Source organism: Panthera leo, chromosome B1 (assembly GCF_018350215.1).
Source record: "Panthera leo isolate Ple1 chromosome B1, P.leo_Ple1_pat1.1, whole genome shotgun sequence".
In the NCBI taxonomy this organism is placed as follows: Eukaryota; Metazoa; Chordata; class Mammalia; order Carnivora; family Felidae; genus Panthera; species Panthera leo.
Genome location: NC_056682.1, coordinates 147,833,190 through 147,860,797, shown reverse-complemented (window position 1 = coordinate 147,860,797; position 27,608 = coordinate 147,833,190). Strand labels below are relative to the sequence as shown.

General features: G+C 38.4%; 1 protein-coding gene across 10 annotated transcripts in view; it reads left to right on the top strand.

Annotated features, from left to right (window-relative positions):
- The window catches only part of RUFY3 (RUN and FYVE domain containing 3), an 80,474-nt gene extending 61,511 nt beyond the window's left edge, over window positions 1-18,963 (top strand). For 3 of the 10 annotated variants that reach the window (XM_042936227.1, XM_042936229.1, XM_042936230.1), the window contains 10 exons: window positions 661-753; window positions 1,867-1,950; window positions 4,411-4,578; window positions 5,077-5,174; window positions 9,324-9,443; window positions 10,777-10,876; window positions 12,565-12,629; window positions 14,891-14,918; window positions 15,676-15,744; window positions 17,523-18,963. In XM_042936227.1, coding sequence (XP_042792161.1) covers window positions 661-753; window positions 1,867-1,950; window positions 4,411-4,578; window positions 5,077-5,174; window positions 9,324-9,443; window positions 10,777-10,876; window positions 12,565-12,629; window positions 14,891-14,918; window positions 15,676-15,744; window positions 17,523-17,666 — 969 coding nt within the window. In that variant the 3' untranslated portion in view covers window positions 17,667-18,963. Of the gene's footprint in view, window positions 1-660; window positions 754-1,866; window positions 1,951-4,410; window positions 4,579-5,076; window positions 5,175-6,736; window positions 7,078-9,323; window positions 9,444-10,776; window positions 10,877-12,564; window positions 12,630-14,198; window positions 14,805-14,890; window positions 14,919-15,675; window positions 15,745-17,522 lie in introns of those variants that run through there. The other 7 variants (XM_042936232.1, XM_042936233.1, XM_042936234.1 and 4 more) reach the window with 5 other exon arrangements.
- The last annotated feature ends 8,645 nt before the right edge of the window (window positions 18,964-27,608 follow it).

Genomic DNA, 27,608 nt, shown 5'->3' with positions numbered 1-27,608 from the left:
CGAGGACTTAGTTCATTTTTTTACTCTTAAAAATCATCTATCAAAGTTCTTATGTATCGTTTGTAAGATGAATCCCAAGGCATGAGGTGACTTCTTTTTTTATATAATGTTTATTTATTTATTGGAGAGAGAGAGCATGCATGCATGCATACTTGCGTGTGTGCGAGCAGGGGAGCGGCAGAGAGAGAGAATCCCAAGAATGTTCCATGGTGTCAGCACAGAGCCCGCGCAGGGGTCCATCTCACGAACCGTGAGATCGTGACCTGAGCCAAAATCAAGAGTCCAACAGTTAACCACCTGACATACCCAGGTGCCCCAAGGTGACCTCTTTATTAAACATTTTAGAAATAGGTATTATAACAAAATATAAGTTACCCATGAGAATACCCTTGAGGTAAACAATCTTAAGTTAACATTTTGGTCCTGAAAAAGAGTTTACACAAAAAGCAACAGTAGATATTTTTTATTTTTACCTAACCTAGTTTAAAAATATTTTTCCTAACTTCCCACACCATGAGAACATTTTTATGCAGCCATAGATAACTTTATTTCCTTCTAAGAACATTCAAGCCTGAAAATGATGTCCTAGCAGATCATGAATTATCTTATCCTCTGTTAAAAAAGAAAAATAAAAGATTACCTTTTAAATTTTTTCAACAGCTTGCAGTTGCAAACAACAGGATTATTACCTTGCAAGAAGAAATGGAACGAGTTAAAGAGGAAAGCTCCTACATATTGGAATCCAATCGGAAGGTTAACCTTACTGGATTTATAAAACATTCCTAGAGATGTGTTAACGTGTTAGGGGGGCGGTGGGGAGGGCCTCTACTCTAGAGGACTGTTTGGAAGTAGCAAACATATAGCTACTTGACATATAGCATGCTGTTTTTACTAAGACTCCATGTAGAATCGAGTGAATAATGGATGTTATGCCAGGGTGAGGCCCCTTCTCCTACAGATGCTCCTTGGCTTCTGTGCCACCTACATCTGTTTAAAGATTCCAAGAACAGGTCTCATTCAATTTCTTGTTGTTTTGTACTAATGATTTGCACTGTAGTTCAGGGTTATATTCATTCTATTAAATATATCATTGTTTTTAGTCCATGGTACTATTTTGTAAGAAGTGTTTATCTGGTACCACTGGGAGTTACCATGTACATGAGTTTACCAGATAACTTAACCCCTTAAAGTATCAAACTTTTTATATATGTCTATACAGATTTTTTTGCAAACCTTTTATGTACTACACAATTCTAAGCAGTCTTAGATAGAGGACATAATTTAACACATTTAGCCCTTTATGATGACTGAAAATCATAATTACCAACAGTGGCAATTCTGTACTAAATTACAGTGATGCTACCATAGGGACTGTTGGAACTGATAGAGCTTCTAGCACCTATACTTAAATGTTTCCAGGTTGCTCTGGGTGCTTTTTCTCTGCTATTATGATGTCACTGGCATCTGTTGCTTCTCCCTGAAAGTATTAGTGTCTCCCCACTCCCTTTTATCTTCATACTTCTAACCTTCTGTGACCTAAGAATCCAAATATCCATAGTTATTAAAATTATTTCTAAAAAGGAAGCAACTAGGCTCTGAGTGGGGATGAAGTCGTTTGCTGTGAGTAATGCGTTTGGCTTTAGTGTGTGGACTTTGTGAAAACAACTGTGATTTCTCAGAACAGAATTTTTTATTTACTAAGCTTCTTCAATCTCTTTGTTGTCTTCATTCATTGTTACACCTGTTTAACCACATATAATCATTTTTCCTTACTAAACAGCAGTACTAGTGTCAGCTAACGCTGTACAGGGTTGTTTTTTTTTTTTAATCCTTAAATATATTTACTATTTCATGTATCTCTTCAAGGGTCCTAAGCAGGACAGAACTTCAGATGGGCAAGCACTGAGTGAAGCCAGAAAGCATTTAAAGGAGGAGACACAATTGCGACTGGTAAACTTCACTTATGTTCTAGTAGTTCAGAAACCCATTAAACATAAAGGCCCACTTAGAGAGGTTTGACCTTACAGACCAGGGTCAGGAACATTAATAGTGACCTAACAGATTTTTGTAGATCCTAAAAAACTGTTTCTCACTCTTCTTTTTTCTTTTTTTAATTTTGAGTATGTTTATCGTGAATATGGTTCTACATAAAGGCAAGTTTTCATATGGTTGATTTTTACCTTCACTGGGCATTAGTTGTATAAAACACTCTTAACCAAGGATATTACCTTCTTCCATAGGAAGGGCTAGCTACTAATTGATTAATACAGTACATATTAGAAAACCATAGGAAATTTTGGGGGCGCCTGGGTGGCTCAGTCAGTTAAGCATCTAGCCCCGGCTCAGGTCATGATCTTGGGGTTTGTGGATTTGAGCCCCGCCTTGGGTTCTGTGCTGACAGCTCAGAGCCTGGAGCCTACTTTGGATTCTGTGTCTCCCTCTCTCTCTGCCCCTCCCCTACTCACGTCTCTCTCTTTCTCTCTCCCTCTCTCCCTCTCTCTCTCTCTCTCTCAAAAATAAATAAACATTTAAAAAATTAAATGAAAAAATAAGATATTTAAAAATGGTAGGAAATTTTTAATTATCTGACTCAATTAAAATGACATCTAGAAAACCCTCTTAGCTAAGTCTTAGCGTGGATTTTTTCATATCATATTTGCTAATGAGAATATTGTTCATACAGAGCTCTTCTGTGACTCTTATAATGATACTTTAATTAGTTGTTTCTATGACTTTTTTTTAATTAATTTTTTTATTTGAGTGTAGGTCACACACAGTGTTACATTAGTTTCAGGTGTATGTTTCTCACTTTTTTTTTTAATGTTTATTTTTGAGAGAGAGAGACAGACAGACAGACAGACACAGAGCATGGTCACAGAGAGAAAGAAGGAGACACAGAATCTGAAGCAGGCTCCAGGCTCTGAGCCATCAGCACAGAGCCCAACGCGGAGCTCGAACTCACAAACTGTGAGATCATGACCTGAGCTGAAGTCAGACACTTAACCAACTGAGCCACCCAGAGCCCCGTTTCTCACTCTTTTTGAACCCATATTCCCTATAATGCTTTCTCAGTCCATTTTCTGAGACAGCTTTTGTAGTTTTATAGTTTCTGTTACAAGAACATTAGGTATATGGGACCTACTTTTTTAAACTTTATGATCCAAACCCCTGTGAAGATTCTGATTTGTCTCCTTAGAGGGTGTGTGTGTGTGTGTGTGTGTGTGTGTGTGTGTGTGTGCATAAATGTATAATAATGAATAATACTCTTGTAATAGATTTTATATAAGTATTAGTATATCAATACACCCCTTATTATACTAATAAGTATTAGTATATTAATATTAGTATATTAATATTAATATATCAATGGTATTGATATATTAACTTCTGCAATTTTGATAATATGACAGACAAAAGGATCTCCCCCCACCAATAGTGTTTCTGAAAATAGGGAAAAGCCTGCAAATAAAGGTGACCTGCTTTGTACTAAAAATTATCACCAACTAACAGTGTAAGAATAGAATTTCAGGAGTTCTGAGAAAACAGCAATATAATCTTAGTATCCTTGAAATGACTATCATTTTCCTTCTACGTGTTTATGGATTAGATCTCAAAACACTTTCTATGAGGAAGATTCTAGAAATAATATATGTCAGCATTTTAAGAAGCAGTCTCATTTAATCATGCTACCCATGCACAGAGAAGTACCTCAGATGGCACATCAAAATCAAAATCTTACACAAAATTTTCCACATTCCTTATGTCACAATAAGATATATGTTTGTTAAAAAAGAAAAGAAACCAAGCAAGTAGGTCCTAGATATGCCCAAGGCACAGCATGGATGCAGAAGAACCTCAGGTCTTTGTATCTTTGATCATCCAAATAATGTTGCACTAATAATGGTTGAAACAAAAATGGGTTTCATGTTAAGTGAATATAAAAATTCAGTTAGCCATATCGATCATTCCCGTTATTGAGATGTTTATGCTGGGGACCTAAAGTATCTTTTGGGTTTCTTGAGCTCTTAAGTATGTCAGTAACATCCACATTGAAGAGAACTGCATCTGTTTCATTTTATGGTAGCTACTGTAGCACTCTATATACATTTCCATAATAGGACATGACATCCCTTCTCTTACTATCACGGAGTGTCTCAAGTATGTGCATATTTTACACAGATTAAATAGCAGTATCTTGACCTACCAAGTTTTTCAGATTTGTAAATTATTGAGTAAATATTTTTGTGATGATCCTAATTATTGTTGTTAATGTCTCTGCATTGAATGATAACTTGTAGCTATTTTGCCAAAATATTCAGACCTGAGAGTTCACACCTTTTCCTTTGGAATTGCAGAGTTTGAACTTAGTTGATGAAAGAGAATAAGCAGTTTATTTACCTTTGGGGGCAGGATGTTGAAAAAGAACTGGAGATCCAGATCAGCATGCGACAGGAGATGGAATTGGCTATGAAGATGCTGGAGAAGGATGTCTGTGAGAAGCAGGACGCCCTTGTGTCTCTGCGACAGCAGCTGGATGATCTCAGGGCTCTCAAGCATGAACTTGCCTTTAAGCTGCAGGTAGGGGGAATAAGAGGAATAGGCTCACTGGCTCTCCAAGATCCCTGGGCTTCCCAGAGTCGCATCTCATTTTGAGGCTAGCTGCCAATAAACCACTGTGGGAATCAGACCATTGCAGGGTCCCGTGTTGCTGTTCTGGAAAGCCATGGTCACTTTTCAGATTGTAATGGGAAAGGGGGTCTGTTACATCCATAAGATAATTTCTACTCTCCAGCCTAACCTGCCAACTGAGTTCTGTATTCCATTAGCTTTTATACTGAAATGTGATAAATTGATGAACCTTCTGATGTTCATTTTTGTGGCAAAGATGCTTACAGCAATATTAATTTTAAACATTGCTTTTTGTTTCTTCTCCATCAGGAAATTAACTGGTATACAAATATATGAGCATTTCTATTTCTCTATTTCCCACTTACTCGTAAGGTTCAAGAGGCACGTGTGATTTATTTCAGGACTTTATGTTATATGTACATCACTCATACTTCTTTTCCGTAACAGAGTTCAGACTTAGGAGTGAAACAGAAAAGTGAATTAAACAGTCGCTTGGAAGAGAAGACTAATCAGATGGCTGCTACCATCAAACAACTCGAACAAAGGTAAAAGTGCTGTTTCTTTAGTGAAACACTTGGGGCTTTTAGTGCTGGAAGTAAGAGAAGTGTGCTCTGCATTTGGCAAACAAAGTGTATGAGATTCTCCCAACTTAACACCAGGCATGCTGGTAGAAAGCCAGTTAAATTTTGTGTTTCTCTAAGATGTCACTGAAAACATTTTTAAGAAACATATCAGCCTCTTGTGACTGTTTTGAACAGCAGAACAGTAACCCTCTTCCATAATCCCATTTCAGTGTCATGTTGGAGGAGGGATAACCTGTGAGGATGAAAGCACTTTTAAATATGTTTACAGTTGTTATTTTCTTCTTCATCATTGAAGTCTCGGAATGCGTTGGTGCTAGTGATGTCAGGGGTACTGAGGGCCCTTCTAATGCTTTAGCTCCTTTCTCTCCTCCCCACCATCTCCCTCTTGTCTCTCCTTTCTTCTGAGCGGTTCTGTGTGCCCACTGTCACCCCTGCCCGCTATCTTAAATTTGTCTGTCTCCAGCTCTGTCCCCTCTGGAGACCAGTCTTGGGTTTTTGTCTTCTGACTGTTTCAACTGGTACCTACAATTCAGTCTGCCCGAAACACGTCCTCTTGTGAAGGAGTTGTGGCACCCACGGTCATTCTGTGTTGCCAGCCCGTGATACCACCTTTAACACCCACTGGTCACCCTTCTTTTACTTGAGCAAAACTACACAGTTGCTGGTCCCTGCACATGCTTCCACTTTCCCCATCCATTCCTTCCCTAGTGGACCCACCAACTAGAAATGCCCTTCCTCTTCCCACTCCCTTGTTCTTGACATACATTTTTTACATTCAGACTCAAATGCCATCTCTCCAAAGCTTCCTCTGATACTTCTCTGATAACAGTAGTCTACCCATTGACCCTTGTTGGAATTCCCAGAGCCTTATATCCATACCTGCCCATAATGCTTACTTCTCACTTTCTGCCTCACGTTACAGCCTTAGTGTGTGTGTGTGTGTGTGTGTGTGTGTGTGTGTACCTTCTGATGAGAGTGTGAGTTCTCAGGGTTAGTTAATGAATTCTTTAAGTTCCCTCGTTGGATCTGCCTCAGTGCCATGAAACATGCGAGATGTTCGAGATGTTCGCTTAGCCCGTGCGTGAATGAAAGGATGAATGGGTTACTTCTTTTATTCAGATGATGCTTGACCAGGGGGTGGTCTTAAATGGCACTGCATATTCATGGTAACTCACAAGTTAATTGCAAATGAGCGAATAAGTTTGAAACTTCTGGTTTGACTGGTTTTTAATAAAAGAGTATCAGGTCTAACTAGGACATTCTCTAAGTGCTTGCTCATGAGCACTTACATGTTTATGATTTAACAGATTAATTTTGGTGTTCATAAGTTGTATTTTTGAAATGTTGTGCAAATTATTTTTTGATAGTTTTTTGACGTGGCACTTAAAGTAGACAGAACTAAAACAATGACTTCCTTCTTCATATATTAAGCTGACTTTTTCTCTTGTTATTTTTGTCTTTCCCGTTTATTCATTTTCTCATTCCCCTTTCACTCCATTTTTATTTTTATCTTACTAATTTAGTGAAAAGGATTTGGTGAAACAGGCAAAGACCTTAAATAGTGCAGCGAATAAACTGATCCCCAAACATCATTAGGCACTTTGCAAGTGGTCACCTCGCAAGTCTGACGTACAAGTTAATTGTAAAGAAAGAAATCTGGAAGTTACTACATTTAGGCTCTGATTCTACATAAAATGTCACCAAAAATTGACTTTGAATTTGTTGGGACTTTAAAAAAAAAAGAAAGGAAAAAAAAACAGTTTGATATATAGGCTGTGGGTTTTTTTCTTCTTTATTTTCTCCCCAGAGTTAGAAACCTTAGTATAAGTTCTCAATTAATTGCCAAATAAACTTTGAGAAATTACTTCTGAGTTGACCAATAAACACACCATTTAAAAAAAACACACACACAAGAAAAGCCTAGGGAATTAATTAAAACCCAGTGTGCTGATTTTATTGATGCCTTTACAAGCAGTCCCTGACCATGTCAGATTCTAGGTGCATTGTGTGTACCAGCAAGCCTGCTCGGCCACTGCGACGTAGTGAACAGGAGGTGACAGCGTATGGACTAGCACTCTCCTAAAATAGCTCTGTGTCTCCTAGGCCCTGGCCCCTTTCCACTTCTGTTGTGTAGGTTTACTCCCCAAGCCACGGATAAGTACTTAGCATCTCACTACAGTTCTATTCTCAGTAACCAAGATTGCTTGCAACTTTTTTGCCTTAGTGACTTTGGGGGGGGAGGGGGTGGGAAACCCGCATCATTACATTTCTTTAAAGTACATAGAGATAAAGGTAGTGATTAGGTAACTTATGATAACGTAATAATGTGGAAGCTTGGAAAACCCTCCTAATATTTGTCATCTTCTACCTCTGCCATTTTCCTGCAGTGCCACTTCCTATTTAGGTAGCTCAGAGAGAACAATTTTAATGAAAAACTCGTCTATTAAAAAAAACAAAACAAAAAAAACACAAAAAAAAAAACACTACACAATTTTCAAATCTATCTTGCTTTTCCTTTTGAAGCAAAGACAACAAGGTATAGACATGAGTGATGGTTCCCCACCTGTCATTCCTTGCTGGAAACATTGACTTAAGAGCTTCTGTTACTTTCTGTTCAGATGGGGATTTGCTAGTCTCTAGGAAACTAACTATCTAATTTTATTAGAAAACCATCTCAAGGTAGGAAATAGATACATAATAAACTCTTTATTATTATTTAGTCTAAAAACAAACATTCCCAGTAGATAACCACAAGAGTGATTAATTAGCAGGGCTTCTTTTTCTAAGTGACCCCAGATCTACCCCTTTCTAGGCTTTGCATTGTAAATAAGCCTATAAATACTTGGATTTTTTTTTTTTAATGACTTTTGATATGGGGGAACAGGCTGTACATAAGCCTTCATTCCTTCAAAAAGTCTTGACAAAAAAATGTTTTTTTCTCATTTTGGTATGATTTGCAGCATTTCAGCTGCTTAGGTGGGAACAAAGATAACCCCCCTTTGCTTCCAGCTTTTGAAACTCTTTACCTTCTTCTTGGAAAAACCAGAATTAAGAGAGTAAGATAGATTTCACTTGTGCTTCTATAGGTCCTTACAGACTTGAACCAAAGTCAAGTCAAAGAGCATATGACTAACCTCATGGAATATCCTGTGCTCTTGAACTTATTTTAGTTCTTATAATTTTGCACCTGTTCTTATCTTCATCAACCTTTTGTGGTGATGAATTGCCTTTTCTATGAGCATTTGGGAGGAGTGCTCAAACACTAAAATAAAACATTTTAAAGACTACAGATAGCATGCTTTCAAATTCTATTATATAGAGCCCCAGAGGTTTCACCTTTTAGAACATGCTTCTTTATAGGTGCAAAGTTATGGGATATATAGAAGAAAACATTCATTAGAATTCTCCAGAGAATACGATCAGGAATCTTACGTAGGCCCGGTGCTGAGTTGTTTGTCCACTTAGTCACACACAACCTGGTGGGAATGGAAAAGGAAAGAGATGGCCAAACTCTGGCAAAGGCTTTTCCTTATAGAAACACCCGAAAAGCCTTGGTAAGGGTTAATGTGTAATGTCCGTGATTTAATATAATTTGTGGTTTAGGGAAAGGACCAGGAACATGTTCTAATTCCACATATAATAAGGTAGTTGCCCATTTGCAAGTTCCAGTTATGTGTGTAAAGCAGAAAAATGAAGTACCAAACCTATTAGGAAATAAACACAAACAAAAGGTGGATTTGACTTTAATTACTGTGTACTTGAGGTTGGCTTTGGATATGGATTTTCTAAAAAGTGATGTTTTATTGTTTATCATCTAATGGCTGTAAACTGTAGTACTAGAATAAAAAAAAGTGGAAAATCAACTTTTCCTCTGCCTGGTTCACCTTCATCTTACTTTTCGTTGGAATTTGTTTCTTCTCCATCTTTTTTCCCTCATATAATTTCTTCCCCTGTGTCCTGCAAAGCTTTTTGTCCCCCCCACCCCACCCCACCCCACCACGTCTCTCCATGCCTTCTTCCTTGGGTTGCTTTATTTTGTGTTGTAAACTTGGTCTTCCTCCCCACCATGGCTTTTGTTTTTTATCACAAGTTCATGTGGCTCACATCCAGATTGCGCCAGGCTGAGCGAGACCGCCAGTCTGCTGAGTTGGACAACCGGCTGTTCAAGCAGGACTTCGGAGACAAGATAAACAGTCTGCAGCTGGAAGTGGAGGAGCTCACCAGGCAGCGGTGAAGAGAGGGCAGCAGGAGCTGACAGGGTGGTCGTGGGTAATTCTAAGGCTAGCCGCAAGATTAGGCGGTCCCAGGATCCAGCCTCCTCTGTTCTGTCTTTGTAATGTCCTTTCTCTGGAATTAGATTCAGAAAGCTTCACCTGTATCAACATTTCCAAATCTTGTCAACATGCTTTGCAACCAAAGAATTAGGAAATTAGAATTCAAGGTCCCAAATAAATAGAAAGAAGTAAGAGAATTAATAGCCAACCTAACACTAATAATGGTATTTCCTAAATTTTTACTGTGTGCAGAAACTTCACAAAGTACTTCACAGGCTTTCTGTCCTAACATCTTCCCATCAACCCTATTAGTAGTTGACTATATTACCCCCCCCATTTTCAGATGAAATTAAAGCTTAGATGGGTTCAGTTTGTCCAGATTGACACAGTGCAGCTAGTCAGTGGCAGCATTCTCAAAGCCTGTCTCTCTTGACTCCCAAGTCCTTAACAACTCTTCCATATTATCTGTCAAATGAGACTCAATTCTCTGCAGAAGCCACTGACTTCAAACAAAGAGAACTTTGTTGTTAGATATAAAAGCACACGGCTACTAAGGACATTAGTGGCTGATGATGTAACTGGGCATTGAACACATAACTGTAAAGAGAGACCAGCTAATTAAAACGAAATGGGACTACAGTGTTAGTGCTTTCATATTGTTTCTTGTTGAAAATTGGTAAATACTGTCTTTCATTATAGCAAATCCTACTAATTGCCATTCAGTTGACCACAACTCTTTATTAACAGTTAATATTAGGAGCGCCTGGGTGGCTCAGTCGGTTAAGTGGCCGACTTCAGCTCAGGTCATGATCTCACGGTTCATGGGTTCGAGCCCCGCATTGGGCTCTGTGCTGACAGGTCAGAGCCTGGAGCCTGCTTCGGATTCTGTGTCTCCCTCTCTCTCTCTCTGCCCCTCTGCCACTGGTGCTCTGTTTCTCTCTGTCTCTCAAAAATAAATAAATGTTAAAGAAATATTGTAAGACTCTTAAAAAAAAAGAGTTAATATTAATACTGATATTCAGAGTGACCCTCGGGTACTAGGAGATCTTAAAGTACATTCTTAATTACCCAAGAAAGATTTAAAAAATGTCTGTATTTTAGTGTTACTGGTTTTACTGTATTATATTTTAACACCTTAAAACCTGATTGCCCATATATATCTGGTATCCTTTTATTAATCAAGTATTAAAATGTAATTGCTGAGCTTTAAGAAAAGGGTTGGGCGTTCTTTAGAGATTATGAGTGCAGAAACCCAAATTTTCATCCTTTTCCTCTCCCATCTGTCCCAGGCACCAGCTTGAGTTAGAGCTAAAACAGGAAAGAGAAAGAAGGTTACAAAACAACAGGAACATCCCAGGAAAGGGCTTTCAGAAGCCAGAACCCAAAACGGTAATATTTGTTATTCCCTTGTTCATTTACTTAATTTTTAGAGGCTACTTCGATGGGCTGGACAATATTCTCTCCTGGAACATGAGCTTAATTGCTGTGGCCTTGAGTATGTAGATGGCAGACAAGACCTAGGGTAAACACAAGGCCTTGATTCTCAGTCTGTCTCTGGACACTCTCTCTGACTTGATTTCATTTGGAAAAGAAGATTAATAACCATGATTTCCAGTGACCCTCTTAATCCCTTTCGCTTTAAGATTGTTTTGGTATCTTAACAAAAACTGGTGTTCCTTGGGATTCTACTGGCTAACATCTTCAATAATATGTTATAGTAATCTTTCCCCACCCTGATTTTCCATTTAACAGAATTGTCTTAAATATGGATTTGCTTCTGTATACCGTTTTCAGAATCATGAGGATTCCATTTACTTTTCTTGGGAAATTAGAAGAGGGAACATAGAGTGATTAAAGAGCAAGAGTAGACATATCTACAGGACAGTCTTAGGAGTGAGACTCCCAGCTCCTGTAGTGGTTAGGAAGCTAAAATGGAAAAGTCCATCTCTGGGATCCATGAAACGGGAGCCAATGTCGTTAAATAATAAAATTAGAAACGTATTAAATACATTTTCTGTCAAAGACAGACACAGGGAAAAAATTATCGTCTTTGTTTACATCATATATAACAAAGCAGGACAAATTTATAAGCTTCTTAATTTAAAATTGCTAGAGAAAGAGATGCTAATTTGCTGGAGAGCAGAAAATAATGGTAAATAGAAATTTATTATGTAGTAGTATTCACTGCAATTTAAAGTGTACAAAATACCACTCCTTTTGTAGCATGCCAACTTCATTAGTTTAGTTTAGCAAACATAAAATCTACTTAGAAGGGCTTATAGAGATTTACTTAAATTCTTGGCCTTTTTTACCCTGCTTTTCCAGTGAGGCCTTAAGTTTCTCAATCTGGAATTGTCCTGCGGTAGGGGTTCCAGGAGTATAAATGTTGCATTAACCTCCTTTCCTTGACACTTGAGTGGTCTAAGAATGTGCATTCTATTTTTGGAGGCTGATGGACAGCAGCTCAAGGCAGACAGCAGTGTCCACAGAAAGAATTTGTCACTGAAAACTGCCTAGGCAGGGCTTACACACTTTGGTAGAGTGGATGTTTGGAACTTTACATTGGTCCTTCGAAATACAAAACTCAAGTGTCTAGGCTATGCAAGTTGTTACGGTGTTGTGGCAGCTGCTTGACTGAGTGTCCACAGGGTTATAGTCTGCTATATATGGCCATGCTTGGTTTTACCAGTTATCCAGAGCTCAGTGGGGAGTGGGAGGTGAAGATATATAGAGATAGACAGAAGTAACTAAGATACCCTAAGCAGTAACTGATACCTTGAGCTCACTATTTACTCACAAGTAAATAGGATATATTCTGAATTTTATTTGAATTGCAAGAGTTAAGGAGAATACCTACTCTGAAAATCATTTGTTGCAAACCCTATCAGAATAATTTGTTAAGAAAGTAATTAGAGCAAAGAATGAGGAAATATTCTGGAAGGTAAATTCCTTCCATATAATAATAAAGCTGCTTAGTGTTATGCCTAAGCTAAGTCAATACAGAAGAAAATGTCTGCAGCATCATCACTGCTTAGCATTCTGAATAATTAATATACTGGGCTGTTTTCTTTTGGCAGGATGGGAAGCACAAAATTCAAGAGGAAAATGCTAAACTTAAAAAGCCCCTGGACGAAAGCCACAGGTGTCTGTTAATAAAATACTAAGATATAAATGTATTTTGGGTGGGAAGAGGGACCTTTCGATACATATGGGCGATAGCACTGACCAGACACTGACTTGTAATAGTAATACTCCAGCAAGTTATTTCAAAGGGGGCATGAACAAGTCAAGCAGAGAGCACGTATTAAAACCAAACCCATTTAGTCCATTTTAGAAGAAAGCAGGGTAATAATCAAGCTGTCCTCCGACTCTTCCCCTGGTTAGTCCTCAAACTCACATGATCACTTCAAAGATTATGTTTCATCTTTACTGGATCGGCATCACAAAGGAACGAAGTACAAGTCATAGCATTTCTCAGGGCCTTTAGTGTACTTGAGTAGGACTTGTTTCCACTTGTGAGCTAGTAGAGGGCAGCTATGTTTCACATAAATCCTCTCATTTCCCTCGTGTCCTTTCTCTTAAGGGTCTCAAACAGCCTAACTCTTTGTCTTTTTCTTAACTCTTCATCTGATTTGCTCACTATGAAAAGTATTAGGATAGTATCAAGGAAGTGAACTTTTAACAATTATTTTAGCAAGTAGAAATATAACAAAATATTACACAGTGCCACTGCATTAAAAAACAAAGGTGGTCCAACTGTATAACATTCTGGAAAAGCCAAAACCATGGAGACAGTGATTGCCAGGGGGTAGGGGATATGCATGGATTTAAGCACAGTAAAAATTTTTTAGGACAGTGAAAATACTCCTATGGTATTGTAATGCTAGATACATGTCTTACATTTGTCCAAACCCATAGAATGTACAACACCAAGAGTGAACCCTAAACTGCAGACTTTGAGTAGTTATGACGTGTTAGTGTAGGTTTGCTGATTGTAACATTGTCTACCCCCTCCCCCCTTCCCTGTTACGGAATGTAGATATTGGGGGAGCATGGGGGGCCGGTGAAGTATATTGGAAATACTTTCTGGGAAATGTCGGTACTTTCTGCTCAGTTTTTCTGTTTTTCTGTGAACCTAAAACTGCTCCAAAATTCGCTCTGTTACAACAACAACAACAACAGCAAAGGTTAATAACAAGAAAGACACCACAGTGGGGGTTGGAGAGAACAATGCAGTGTACATTTTTGGCACCTGTCCCTGTCTAGGCTTTGATGCCTCAAGAATAAGGCCGTGTGCCACCTGAGCAAAGTAGCTGCTGGAGAAGATAAATCAGAGTCCCAACAGTAGACTGATTATGCAGGCACTTGGCCTCCAAGGCCAGAATGATTCCAAAGCCTTTAAGTTTACTCCCAAAGAGAGCATGGTCTGATATAGGACTAACCTTAAACTACCCCACAGATCAGCATGGGCCACAGAAAGGAACTAGAAAGGCTATAAAATTAACAAGGACTTAAAAGAGCCTTTCAGAATCAGCCCCATTCCAGCCTAAAACCAAGTACTTTACAATCAGGAGGACCTTACATGCCAGGTTTTGATTTAGGCCCTGGGAATATAAGACAAGACTACCTTATGTCTGTGTCACATCACATTCATTATTTCCTTAACATTTTAATTCTTAGGAAAGTTTAATCATCTGTTCCTACTTTACAGATGCGAAAACTGAGGAGCAGAGAGGCAAGGTGGCACACCTAAGTTGCCTCTACTTACCATGTCTTCTGTGTATAAGTCCTTTGTCTAAAGCAGCTCCCAGATCCTGAACTACAATCCTAAAACATACCCAGGTTTCTTGGGATTACGGTCCAAGGAACAGCTGAGAACCTGGTCACTCTGGTGGTCGCCCTGCCACTCGATGGAAGAGAACTGGAACCACTGTGGATCTGTGGTGCATTATCCCCAGAACTGTGACAATCTCATCCATTCTCTCCCTCATTAATTTGCTAAAGTTCACATCTTAAGAATATTTGGAAGAGGGGATTAATACATGACATATAATAGGTTTCTATAATATCAGAAAAAAGAAACTTTTAAAATGTATAGCATTGGCCATTGGAGTTTTATTGGCTGGGATACAAGTGCTAACTATTTTCTTGGCAGTAAAAAGAAAACAACAAATGTAATTCCAAATCCATTTTTAAACAGGAACCATAATGTAGGTCAAGGATCAGATTCTAGTAATAGGTTTAACTACAAAAATTTCTTCTCCTTGGAGGTCAAGATTAATAATTATGTCAGTTCCAACAACATAAAAGAACCATGGTAATGCTTTTTCTTTGCTTTTGAAATGATTCACATGGAAATATAATAAGTTGCTGTTTGTTACTGTTTTTAATTTTCCATTGTAGGCTGCCGTCTCCCCCTGCGAATGAACAGGTAACCGAGTCTCCTGTTCTCAAACATCTCGTGTAAATGATGTAGTTGGCTGTCCCATTCCTAGCTGAACACAGGCCTCTGTGCCCCGTCCTTTTAACAGTATCCTCAACAAACACGCATTGGCCTGAAACTCTCACAGGAAGTAGTACAGCTCTGAGCAATTTACTAAGGAAATGGCACGTCTCACTTCTTAGAAATTCTCTTTGACCTAAGAGAGTGCCTCCTCTTCCCTTAGTTTTCTCTTCTATAAAACAGAAAAAATACTTCTTGCTCACTTGGAAATAAACAAATATAAATGGTTGTAAGATACTTTGCATATATAATAGGATATGACAACCCATGAGAAAGAAGACACAGGCTGCTATGACTGAGTCACCCCTTTCATTTATCTGTTAGGAATTTAAAAAAAGTAAAAAAAAAGCAAAATAGAATATTGCTTTCTATTCCTGATGATATGATAGGAAAAGAGGGATGGGGCTTTTTGAAACTTCTTACTTCATACTTGTATACTTGAATTTTCTTTTTATAACTGAAATCACATGTTACTTTATTATAAAAGTGAAAAGAGCTCCAAGGATAGTGATAAGATTAGTAGAGTTGTATTAAGGCGCGAGGACCGTATACAATTTGTTTCTTTAGTTTCCAGATAGCCTGTAGCGTGGTTGTATTAATTTTGTAACTTAAAAAAAATGAGTATTCTGAAAGTATTCATGTTTCTGAGACCAAGAGAAGCTAACTGGCTCAATATGTGGTTTAGGACCAGCCGCTGCTCTCTGCAAAGCCACAGATGTGTCAGCTGTGCCAGCAAGACGGCCGCCTTGCAAAGGTAACGATGCTGAGAACCAAACAGGTTCTTCACCAGGATGCCCGTTACACCACTAGTCCCTTTCAGTAACAGGGACTTTGCTGTGTAGAGTGCAGAGTGGGGAGAAAAAGCAAAAGGAGCAAGCATTTATTGTGTACCCGTTTTTTTCAGTCATAGTATGTCATGTCAGTAAATCCCCATGAACACAAATATAAAGAATTTAAAACAAATTTATAAATGTTTATTGAGTGCCTGCTGTGTAGAATGTGCTATCTCGTGTGCTGGAGAAAGAGTAATGAGCAAAGCGTAGACCAAGTCCCTGTTGTAAAGCTTATCTCCTCTGTGACATCATTTTGTAGATGAACCTGGGGCTCAGAGATGTGAAGCACTTCAAGTCATAAGTGGCAAGGCCCAGCTGCAGCCTGACTTTGGCCCCAAAGTCTGTACTCTTCCAGTACTCCATCCGGCTTAGAACAAATCAGTTTTGGGGAAGGGAGATTCTTTGAATTATTTGGAGAATCAGCCTCTGAGAGGGAAATGAGCTCTCTCCACCAAAACCACTTGTTATCCCCTCAGATCCTCAAGGGTCTCTGCTTGAGCGCTTCCCCAGTTTGCTAGAGTAGGCAGAGTGAAGGAAGTGTTCAGATACAGCAAGTGTTCTGATAGCCAGGTCTTTGACCTGCTCATAGTAATATCCACCCCCCGACCCTGCATGTCATGTGGTCCCCAGTTCATAGATGTTCAAGAAATGGGCAAATGACTGTAAGAAACAAGTGCTTGGAAGAGATGAGGAAATGTGCCGAATTCTGCCTTTGCGGCCTCTATGCTACCCTTTGTGATCATGCTGAATTTTAACAAGCAAAACTATAATATGACCTAGTCTTAACGGAATCAGATAAAGATGAGCTGCCTTTATAGAGTTGGAATTGGAATTACAGAAATAATGTCTGTTTCTGGAAGAGAATCTAATTCTGGCTTTTCTAATTCTGCACAGTAACTACAATATGTCAGAGGAAAATTCCTCTCAGGCTTTCAAATAAAAGTGACCCCCTACCTCTGCTGCATCCTCAGGAAGGTGAATTGTTTGGGAGAAAGCAGCATTATTAACGGGGGGAATTACTCTTCACAGCCTTTACTAGGGACCCTTGGAGCTATGTGTGTGCCACCCTATCACACAGCCTTACCAGTGACACTGCCATAATGACCCACGTGCTGTCCCATTGCATGGCCACTAAATATTCAAAAAGCTTAATAAAGAGACTGATTTCCCTATAAAGAGGATGCAGGGAAGCTGTGCTCCTGCTGCGCTGATATCCCAAAAGATATGTCTATAGAGTATTACAGGGAAGCATTAAGCACATCAGTGTATTAGGAATTCTACTTTCACTTCATGCTCAGCAAGTTTTTTAATCCTAGGCTGGCTACCGCTACCCAGTCCATGGCTAGGTCACTCACTGCCTGCCTCCTTATTTGGAGTATTCTTAAGTACTTGCAAACTAATTTTAGAATTAGCCCACATAAAAGTGAATATAATGGGTGCGAACATTCTAAGAGTAAGCAATTTGTGTATTATTTGTTCTTTTGAATTCTGTGGCACTGCTTCTCTTCGTTTAGATCTAAGAACTAGACAGTAGGCTTCCTTGTAGACAGAAACTGTTTGGTCAGATACTATCTGGCACATAGCAGACATTAGTCAATAATTAGGTATTGCCATAATTACCATATCTGGCCTTTTCTATTCCATGCATCTATATGCCCTGCTCCTCTATCCCCCACCTAACCTCCTCTTTTCCTTGTAGAATATGTGTAAGAACTGCAGAGGAACGTTCTGTGATACCTGCTCAACAAATGAACTGCCTCTTCCCTCAAGTATCAAGCCTGAGCGAGTTTGCAATCCCTGCCATGAGCATCTGATGAAACAGTATTCCGCCAGCCCATCGTAAGACTGGAAGCCAAGGCCTGGACCAGTGTCTGTACCTGTGTCAGATGTCAAGATTTCCTAGAGCCCAGACCTTAGAATCAACTCCAGAATTGATAGCAATGATTTAAATAAACCAGGTCCAGGGAGAAAAGGCAGTGAGTAGTTGGGGGTCCTGGAAATTTTGCTCATTTTCCCTAATGACTATATGAATAAAAGTTACTCAGTTGAGCCCCTCTCTTCTAAATCTAAACAACTCCACCTTGAAGGCTTAATTCTGTAACTTGTCTTTGGAGGGGCTATTCATTTTTATGAATAGTGATAATAATACTGGGGTGAATATAATAGGAGAGAGAGTCCAACAGATAAGAAAAGGAAAATGATTATCTCCCTCTATTAATGTGCAGATTCAAGGGGGAAAGATAAATGTTACCTGAGATCAAAATAATAGATATTATATATTTTCCCTGGGTGCTGCTAGACATAAACATTGTTTCCTCTTCATCCCCACTAACTACCTCTTTCAAGTATCTCTACCAAACTGTGAACCCAAACTCAGGGAAAAGAAATTAAAGAGTAATATAAATTTTGAATGTACTTAAAACAATATTATAATTTATTATAGTTTCAGGACCAGGAAGGCCCTGGGCTATAAATGTTTTCAATATCAGAACAAGAGGAACACTTGACAGTTTATCCACTTTGACTTCAAAAGTAAATATCTGCCTTTTTCAGAATGTCCTACTAAAAAATAAGCCAACTCCCTTCCTCATCCTTCCCTGCTCTCCCAAGTCCTAAGGAAAATTGTAAGATATTTTAAAGATAGGGTTTGACTTTTGCAAGTAGTTATTGAAAGCAAAGCTAAGTTGCGTGTAAAACAAATTTGTCCATGTCTGAGAACAATTAGATCAGAATATTTATTAAATTTTCTTGAATAAGCGATACCTTATTCTGAGCCAAGAATTTGAACTGGTAGACAGGTTTCTTGGAAAACGTGACACTCAAACATCTCTTCATAACAAACCCTTTGGGGGAAAAGAGGAATGTGCATTCCACAAGGGAAGGAAAGAAATGGTATATGCTATTTTGATTATGTTACATGTGCCTAGATTGTTTGATTCCAATTAAGACCTAAGAAGATATGATTCTATAACTGGTTTAGAATTCTGGGGTGAAAACATCCTGGAACCATGATACTTGATCTTCTGTCTCCTGAGAAGGGTTATAGCCTAGGAAAGAGTTGTTATTCGGGAAGTCTGGCTTGTTACATGGTAAAGTTGAGCTATAAGAGTACTAGGAAAGAATAAAATCTAATAGTCTTGCCTAGGTTGTTGACTGTTTTTTTTCCCTTTAAATATTTCTGTGTGTGTGTGTGTGTGTGTGTGTGTGTGTGTGGTTCTTCATTCGTCTTATTTTTGGCCACCTACATGTTTTCAGCACTGTTCTAAGTGCTACAGATAATATGGGGAATTATCCTAAACTAGCAAAAGTTATTTATAATTAGTTTTGAATTAAATTGAAAAGAGGCAGCTCTGTACATGGAATATGAGGAAGAATAATTAGCCACTGAGATTTTATTGAGACTTACACATAAGCTATTTAGCATTTTTTTCATGTTTTATTTTTTTAGAGAGAAAGCACTCAAGCAGGGGAGGGGTAGAGAGAAGCGGGGGGACAGAGGATCTGAAGCAGGCTCTGTGCTGACCACAGATGCAGGGCTCAAACCCATGATCCGTGAAATCACCACCTAAGCCGAAGTCTGACGCACAGCTGACGCACAGCCAACTGAGCCAGCCACCCAGGCGCCCCAGCCCTTTCTCTTTTTGAAACAAAGCTCCAACGATCTGTTATTAGTGTAGCTGTCAACAAAAGCAAGGAAACAAAGTCATGAAAGGCTTGACTTCATAGTAGGTCTGTCTTCCTTAAAAACTGTTCTTGGGGCGCCTGGGTGGCTCAGTCGGTTGGGCGGCCGACTTCGGCTCAGGTCATGATCTCATGGTCCATGAGTTCGAGTCCCGCGTCAGGCTCTGTGCTGACAGCTCAGAGCCTGGAGCCTGTTTCAGATTCTGTGTCTTCCTCTCTCTGACCCTCCCCCATTCATGCTCTGTCTCTCTCTGTCTCAAAAATAAATAAACGTTAAAAAAAAAAAATTAAAAAAAACAAAAACTGTTCTTTCCACTATTCACAGTAGCAACAAGAATACTATTCTTAGGACTAAACAACCTGAGGCAGAAGACTTGTACACTGAAGACTATACAACACTGCCTAAAGAAATTAAAGATACCAACAAATAGAAGGACACTCCATGTTTATGAATTGGAAGACTTAATATCATTAAGATGTCAATACTACCCAAAACCATCTACAGATTCCAAGTATTCCTATCAAAAATACCCATATTTTTTGCAGAAATAGAAGCATTTGTCTTAAATTCATATGGAATCTCAGGGGACACCCAAATAGCCAAAACAGTCTTAAAAAAGAACAAAGTTGGAGGTCTCACTTCTGAAGTCAAAACTCACTACAAAGCTACAGTGATCAAAACAACATGGTACTGGCATAAAGACCTAGACCAATGAAGTGAAAGAACTTAGAAATAAACCTTCACATATATGGACTAATGATTTTTGAGATGGGTGCCAAGACCAAAAGGGGCTTAAAGGACAGTCTTCTCAACAAATTTGTTGACAAAAATTCGATGTCCACATGCCAAAAAAAAAAAAAAGTGGGGCCTCTACTACATAACATACACAAATTAACTCAAAATTGTTCAAAGATCTAAACAAATGAGCTAGAACTAGAACTCATAGGAAAAAAAGAGGAAAAACTTCATCACAACTATTTGGCAAAAATTTAGGTAAGACCCCAAAAGCACAGTTAACAACAAAAAATAACAGAGGTTGGACTTCAAAATTAACTTGTGGAGAAATTAGAACCCCTTGTGCATTGTTGGTAGCAGTGCAGCCACTGTGGAACAGTGTGATGGTTCCTGAAAAAATTAAAATTACCACGTAATAGAGCAATTCTCCTTCTGGGTATACTGTAGTCAAAAGTGAAAACAGGGACTCAAAACACATTTTATACACCTATGTTCACAGTATTATTTACAATAGCCAAAATGTGAAAAGCAACCCAAGTGTCCACTGACCAATGAAAGAATAAAATGCAGTAGATACGTACAATGGAATATTATTCAGCTTTAAAAAGGAAGGAAATTCTGACATCTACTACATGCATGAGCCTTGAGGACATTGTAAGTGAAACAAACCAGCCATAGAAGAGCATGTGACTCCACTTGCATGACTCCTTAGAGCAGTCGAATTCAGACACAGTAGAATTGTGGTTGCCAAAAGCTGAGGGAAGGGGGAAGTGGATGCAGAATTTCGGTTGGGGAAGATGAATATGGGTTGGTACACAGATCCCTCTGCTGAAAGGGCCTGGAAGCCAACACTTGGTAACAACAGGCACAACCCAGCATCCAATCTTTGTATGGAAACCAATTTGACAATAAATTTCATATTAAAAAAAAAAAAAGAAACAGAAGCTTGGTTTCTGAGGGGCCCGGTGGCTCAGTCAGTTAAGCACCTGCCTTTGGCTCAGGTCATGATCTCACGGTTTGGGAGTTCAAGCCCCACACTGGGCTCTCTGCTGTCAGCACAAAGCCCACTTCACATCCTCTGTCCCCCTCTCTCTCTGCCCTTGTCCTGCTCATACTCTCTCAAAAATAAAAAATAAAAAGAAACTTAAGTTTGGTTTCTAATACCATTCTCCAATAAAAGGAACCAGGGCTCTTTGGAGAAATGGCTGATTCTAGGTCTGGGACATCTTGTAATACCAGAAAGTAAGGAAGTGGCATAAAAACCAAAAACAGTGGGAGCAACAAAATAACGTAATATAGGATTATAAGCCAAAAAATAAAATTTTAGGAGTCCATATTGATATACAAGATTAAATAAGTAAGGGAGAAGTGACACATCTACACAGAATTACAAATGATTTATGTAGCTACTATTCCTCAAGAAGATGGAACTTCCTGCTTCTTCAATGTGGGCCATGCTTAGTAACTTGCTTCAAAAAAGTATGATATAGAAAGAAATAAAAGGAAATTTATAGTCACTTAGCAAACTCTATGTTGGCAAGATCATGAAAACTGATGCCTGTGATAAGTCACGCTTAGAACGTGAATCTTTGACAAGGTGTAGTGAAATGGCACCTTTGTGTTCTTCCTCCCCAAATCCTATAACCCCAGTCTAACCAGGAGAAAAACCTCAGAAGACTCCAATTGAGGGACATTCTACAAAGTACCTGACCAGTATACCTTAAAGTTGTCAAGGTCATCCAAAATAAAGTCTAAGATTAAAGAGCCACAAGGACTAAATGTAATGTGCCCTGGGGACAAAAAGCCTACGAAGAAAAAGCCAAAAAAATCTGAAGTGTGGAATGTAGTTAATGACAATGTACTAATGTTAGTTGTGACAAATCTGTAGCAATGTAAGAAGTCAACAGTAGCGAAACTAGGTGAGGTGCATATAGAAATTCTATTCTTGCAATATCTTTGTATACCAAAAACTATCCTGAAATTAAAAGTTTAAAAAAGGGTGTTTTCATACTCCTAACTATAGGTCTAACCTTATAGAACTTAATTTAACTCCCTAGATGTTATTTCCAAATAGAGTAAGAATTTTCCTCAGAATGAGGATTTTAAGTCAGATTTATACCTCAGTGTAAGTCAATAAAAATGTATGATGAAACTCTTAAAGGGAACTTAACCATTCTGTGAAAGGAGTCAACGACGGACTAGTGATTTTGAAGTAGTTCTCAGGACCACTGTCTATTATAACCTCGTTTCAGCTTTGCTCAACAGAAAATGTAAGCTTTTTTAAAGAATTGTATTTCAGAAGTGACCATGTTTTGATTGATTATAAAACATTTTTCAAATAACTTAGCCTAATATATCCACTTAGAGGTCCCTCAGGTCAAATCTCAAGGATTCTTAGACGCTGGTGGGCTTGAAGATTTGTCAATTATTGAGATCTTTTATTGTCAACATTCCTGAGGACAATTAATTTTGTTAACACAACTACTTTTGTATAAGAAAATCTTATAAGCATGTCAGTCTATCAAATCAGAAATCAAGTATCTGAGAAATACCATTTCTACACCTAGAATGAAAGGTAAACTTGGAGGCGCCTGGGTAACTCAGTCAGTTAAGAAACCAACTCCTGGTTTTGGCTCAGGTCCAGATCTCACAGTTCGTGAGTTTGAGCCCCGCATGGGGTTCTCCACTGCTAGTGCAGAGCCTGCTTGGGGTTCTCTCTCCCTCTCTCTCTGCCCCTCCCCTGCCCATGCTGTCTCTTTCTCAAGATAAATTAAAAAATAAACTTTAGAATAAAAGGCAAACTTTATTCAGAAAACGTATTATCTTGAAATGTAAAATTAGTTAAAAATAGAGCCAGTGACCAGTTGTAAGCATTGCTGAGGATGTCAGATTCCTACAAGTTAATAATTGAGTTTGATAGAGACACAGCACTCAGGCCTCCAACAGGCAGGTTCAGTAGAAAAGCTATACAAGTCCCCAGGCAGCAACAGTGCCTTACCATTTGGGGGGTGCTGCTTTCTGACACAATAGCATCCATTCATATTCAACTATAAGGTCTATCAAAAAACAATTTATTCTCAGAGCCCCTGGGTGGTCCAATCAGTTAAGCATCCCACTCTTTGATTTCAGCTCAGGTCATGATGTTACGGTCATGAAATCAAGTCCCCCCGTGGGCTCTGCACTAAGAGCACAGAGCCTGCTTGGGATTCTCCCTCTCTCTGCCCCTCCTCTGCTTGCACACTGACTCTCTCTCAAAATAAATAAACTTCAAAAAAAAATTTATTCTTAGAAGTCAAAGAAGGTTAAAAATTAGCCCAACTTGTATTGGGCTTGTATTCCCCCATTTGCTTTCTCAAGAGGACAAGAAATGGATGGAATTACAGCCAGCCTACCAGAAATTGTGAATAACTCAGTTTCTCTTTAACTCTTGGTCTTTATTCCCTAATGTCACTGTCACGTGGCAGAAAGAAAGGTTGAGAGCCTCTTTAGTTCAGTTAGAACCAGTTATGTTTTGCAATCACGGGTCTTTGAATATACTTGTGAAATTTCACCTGTGGACTTCAAATTCAGTCTGGATCATTTGGAAGGCTTCTTCTTAAATGTATCTTGGTGATCCTTGTGAGTTTCACTAGGTCCATCCATATTCCAATCCACCTTGGCTTCATGCCTTGTTACCAGGTACTTTCAAAATCATTTCACTAGGATGTCCTAATTGTGACACAAAACCTAGAAGCCATACAAGGGGAGATTTAAGAATTGCACCACATAATAATAATTTTTGTTTTTTTAAAAAAGTAAGCTTCAAGCCCAGCATGGAGCCCAATGAGGGGCTTCAACTCATGACCCTGAGATCAAGGCCTGAGATGAGATCAAGAGTCGGATGCTTAACTGACTGAACCACCCAAGCGCCCCCATAAAAATAATTTCTACCATGATAAGCAACCAAAATGCCAAAGTGCCAGAGGGAAAGGTATTCACAGAGGTAGCTCCTTGCAAGAATAAAGGGCTCCATGAGGCGCCTGGGTGGCTCAGTCAGTTAAGCGTCTGACTTCAGCTCAGGTTACGATCTCACACTCCATGAGTTTGAGCCCCGCGTCGGGCTCTGTGCTGACAGCTCAGAGCCTGGAGGCTGCTTCAGATTCTGTGTCTCCCCCTCTCTCTGCCCCTCCCCTGCTCATGCTCTCTGTCTCAAAAATAAATAAAAACATTTTTAAAAAATTAAAAAAAAAAAAAAGAAGGGCTCCTATTAAGAAAAAACCCAAACACAATATAAAAACATCACAAAAAGGCAATCAGCAAAATTCAGTTTGTGGAAACCTCTATAAATAAATCTTATTTCTTCAAATAAGGGCAAAAGTAATGGACGGGAAAACATGGATTAAAAGAAATAATAGGCACTTCATCTTCATTAAAGAAGATATTTGTATGGCCAATAAACATGAAAAATGCTCAACATCATCATGAACAGCAAGTTAAAACCACAACCAACATACCACTACACACAGAATAGCTAAAATTACAAGCTGGCACCAAACAATGAGGATGTGGGCCTACTGGAACTCTCATATTGTTGGTCTATATAAAATAGGATGACCACTTTGGAAAAAGGTATGTCAATTTCTAGTAAAATTAAAAAGATAATCAATCTTACTATTCTCCTACTGAAAAGATTAAAACATAGATCCACAAAAAGGCTTGCACAAGAATGTTCATAGCAACTTTATTCATAAGAGCCAAAAACTAGAAACAGCCCATTGTCCACCAGTTGTTCACCTAAGTGAAAGGTTAAATTGTGAAATGTTCATACAATGGAATACTACTCAGCAATGAAAAGGAACAAAGAGCTGAAACATATTAATGAAATCTCAAAACATGCTGAGTGAAAATTTACACAGGAATACATACTGTATGACTCCATTTATATGAAGTTCTAGAATTGGCCAAACTAATCTATGGTGAAAACAAAATTCTAACAGGGAGAAGGGATGGGAGTGGTGTAGGAATTGACTGGGAAAAGGAATTTTCTGATGTGATGGAAATGCTCCATAGCTTGCTAGGGGTTTGTGTTACACAATTGTACATTAACACGTATCAAGTGAAAGGTACACTTAACATTTGTTCACTTCACTGTAAATTTTACTTCAAGAAAAAACCCTAATTAACAATATGTATTCCAAAAAGCTTAAGATCAAGCTTAAGATCAATCAAAGCTTAAGATCAATGTCTGCAACTTTGACATCTATAAAGAAAAGAAGATAGCTTGATGAATATACAGATATAAAGTGAGGAAGAGAATAAGACAAAATTTTACTAGGCGTAGGTTTAGGTATATGTATAATTCAACTTTTCTGTATGCTTGAAATTTTTTATTAAAAAATATTACAGGCCGGGCGCCTGGGTGGCTCAGTCACTTAAGGTCCAACTTCAGCTCAGGTCATGATCTCACAGTTTGTGAGTTCGAGCCCCACGTCAGGCTCTGTGTTGACAGCTCAGAGCCTGGAGCCTGCTTCGGATTCTGTGTCTTCTCCTGTCTCTGCCCCTCCCATGCTCATGCTCTGTCTCTCTCTCTGTGTCTCTCAATAATAAATAAACATTAAAAAAAAATTTTTTTAATAATAATAAAAAAATAAAAAATATTACAGGGGAAGTCATAACCAACTGCAGAGTGTGGACTGTTGTTTAGATCCTGATTCAAATCAACTTTTCAAAACATTATTTTTTCAGATATTTGTGATAAGAAATTAGTATTTTTAGGAATGGTGGTATTATTTTAAAGTCTTTTTTAAGGAAAAGATATATACTGAAATATATTTAGATAAAATGATGCCATGTCTTGGATTTACTTTAAGATTAATATGAAGAGAATAAGTAGATGGAGATTTTAAGAGAGAAAAAAAGACAATTCACAGAAAAGGAAATCCCACAAGTCTTAAACATGAAATGCCACCTCATAGAAGAATACCATTGTGTTTTGGGGTTTTTTTTTAACCTCTCAAGATTGGCCAAGAATTGACTGCTAATATGCTGTGTTAATGAGGCTATGGGAAAATGGGCACTTGCATTGCTGGTGCAAACTAAGAAAAAACAAATTACAGACATAAGTTTAATTGTAGATCTAAATTACAAGTGCACAGACTCTGACCATTTATCCTAGAGAAATTTATGTATGTACAAAATGACATAAGTTTATTACAAAGTAATTCATTTCGGCATTACAGTAGCAAAAGATTGCAATTTTCCTGTTCACCAGTAAGGGACAGGTTAAATTATGTACATCCATACTGTACATTTTAAAAAATGAGAGGATTTTATATACGGATATAAAATGATCTTTAGGATGTATTAAATGGAAAAAAATGGCACAGAACAGCATGTATAGTATACTATAAATTTATATTTTTAAAATGAAAATATCTATTAATATTTGCTTATCTACACAGTAAATATCACTGGATGTTTACACTAGAAACTGATGGCAGGGTTGCCTGAGAAGGGGATCTAGCTGAAGAACAGGATGGGAGGGAGACTTCACTGTTTACCCTTTCATATCTCTTGAATTTTATTTCATTCAAAAAATAAAATATAAACAATTTACAAATTACCCCACCATTTATTTTCATATCATACAGATTTAAGAACCAAACTAAACCTTCCTATATATATCCCTGTCCTAAAATTCAGTAAGAAAACCACCTAACTAAAATACTGGGTGGCAAACCAAACCAAAGGCGTCTCACCAAAGGTAATATGAAGATGTAAATAAACACATAAAAAGATGCTGACCATCTTAGGTCACCAAGGAATTGTAAGCTAACACAAGAGAACCAGCACACATCTATTAGAATAGCTCAAATCCAAAGCAGTGACAACACCAAATGCTGATAAGAACAAATTGCTGCAGGAACTCACATTCATTGCTAGTGGAAATGCAAAATGGCACAGCCACCTAGGAAGAGTTTGGCAGTTTCTTACAAACCTAAACATAGTCCTACCATATGATCCAGAAATCATACTCCTGGGTATTTACCCAAATGAGCTGAAATCTTATGTACACACAAAAACCTACACATGAATGTTTATAGCAGCTTTATTCCCTTCCTACAAACTTCAGAGATTCTCTTCTAATCTGCTGAATTGAGGGAAAATGTATTCCTACTACATTACAGCAATTTTTTTCAAAGCCCCTGGAACTTAGGCCTGCCTCTACTTTACTGCCGATAAACCATTCTACTCCATAATAAGGTCCTGCCAATTGAATGTGAACCTTTTCACATAATTTAGGGGAAACTCTTAGAACAATGGAATGTTAGTGAATAGGATGTAACTCAAAAAAAAACCTCTCCAAGTGAGAATCTGCTAAGGGACTGT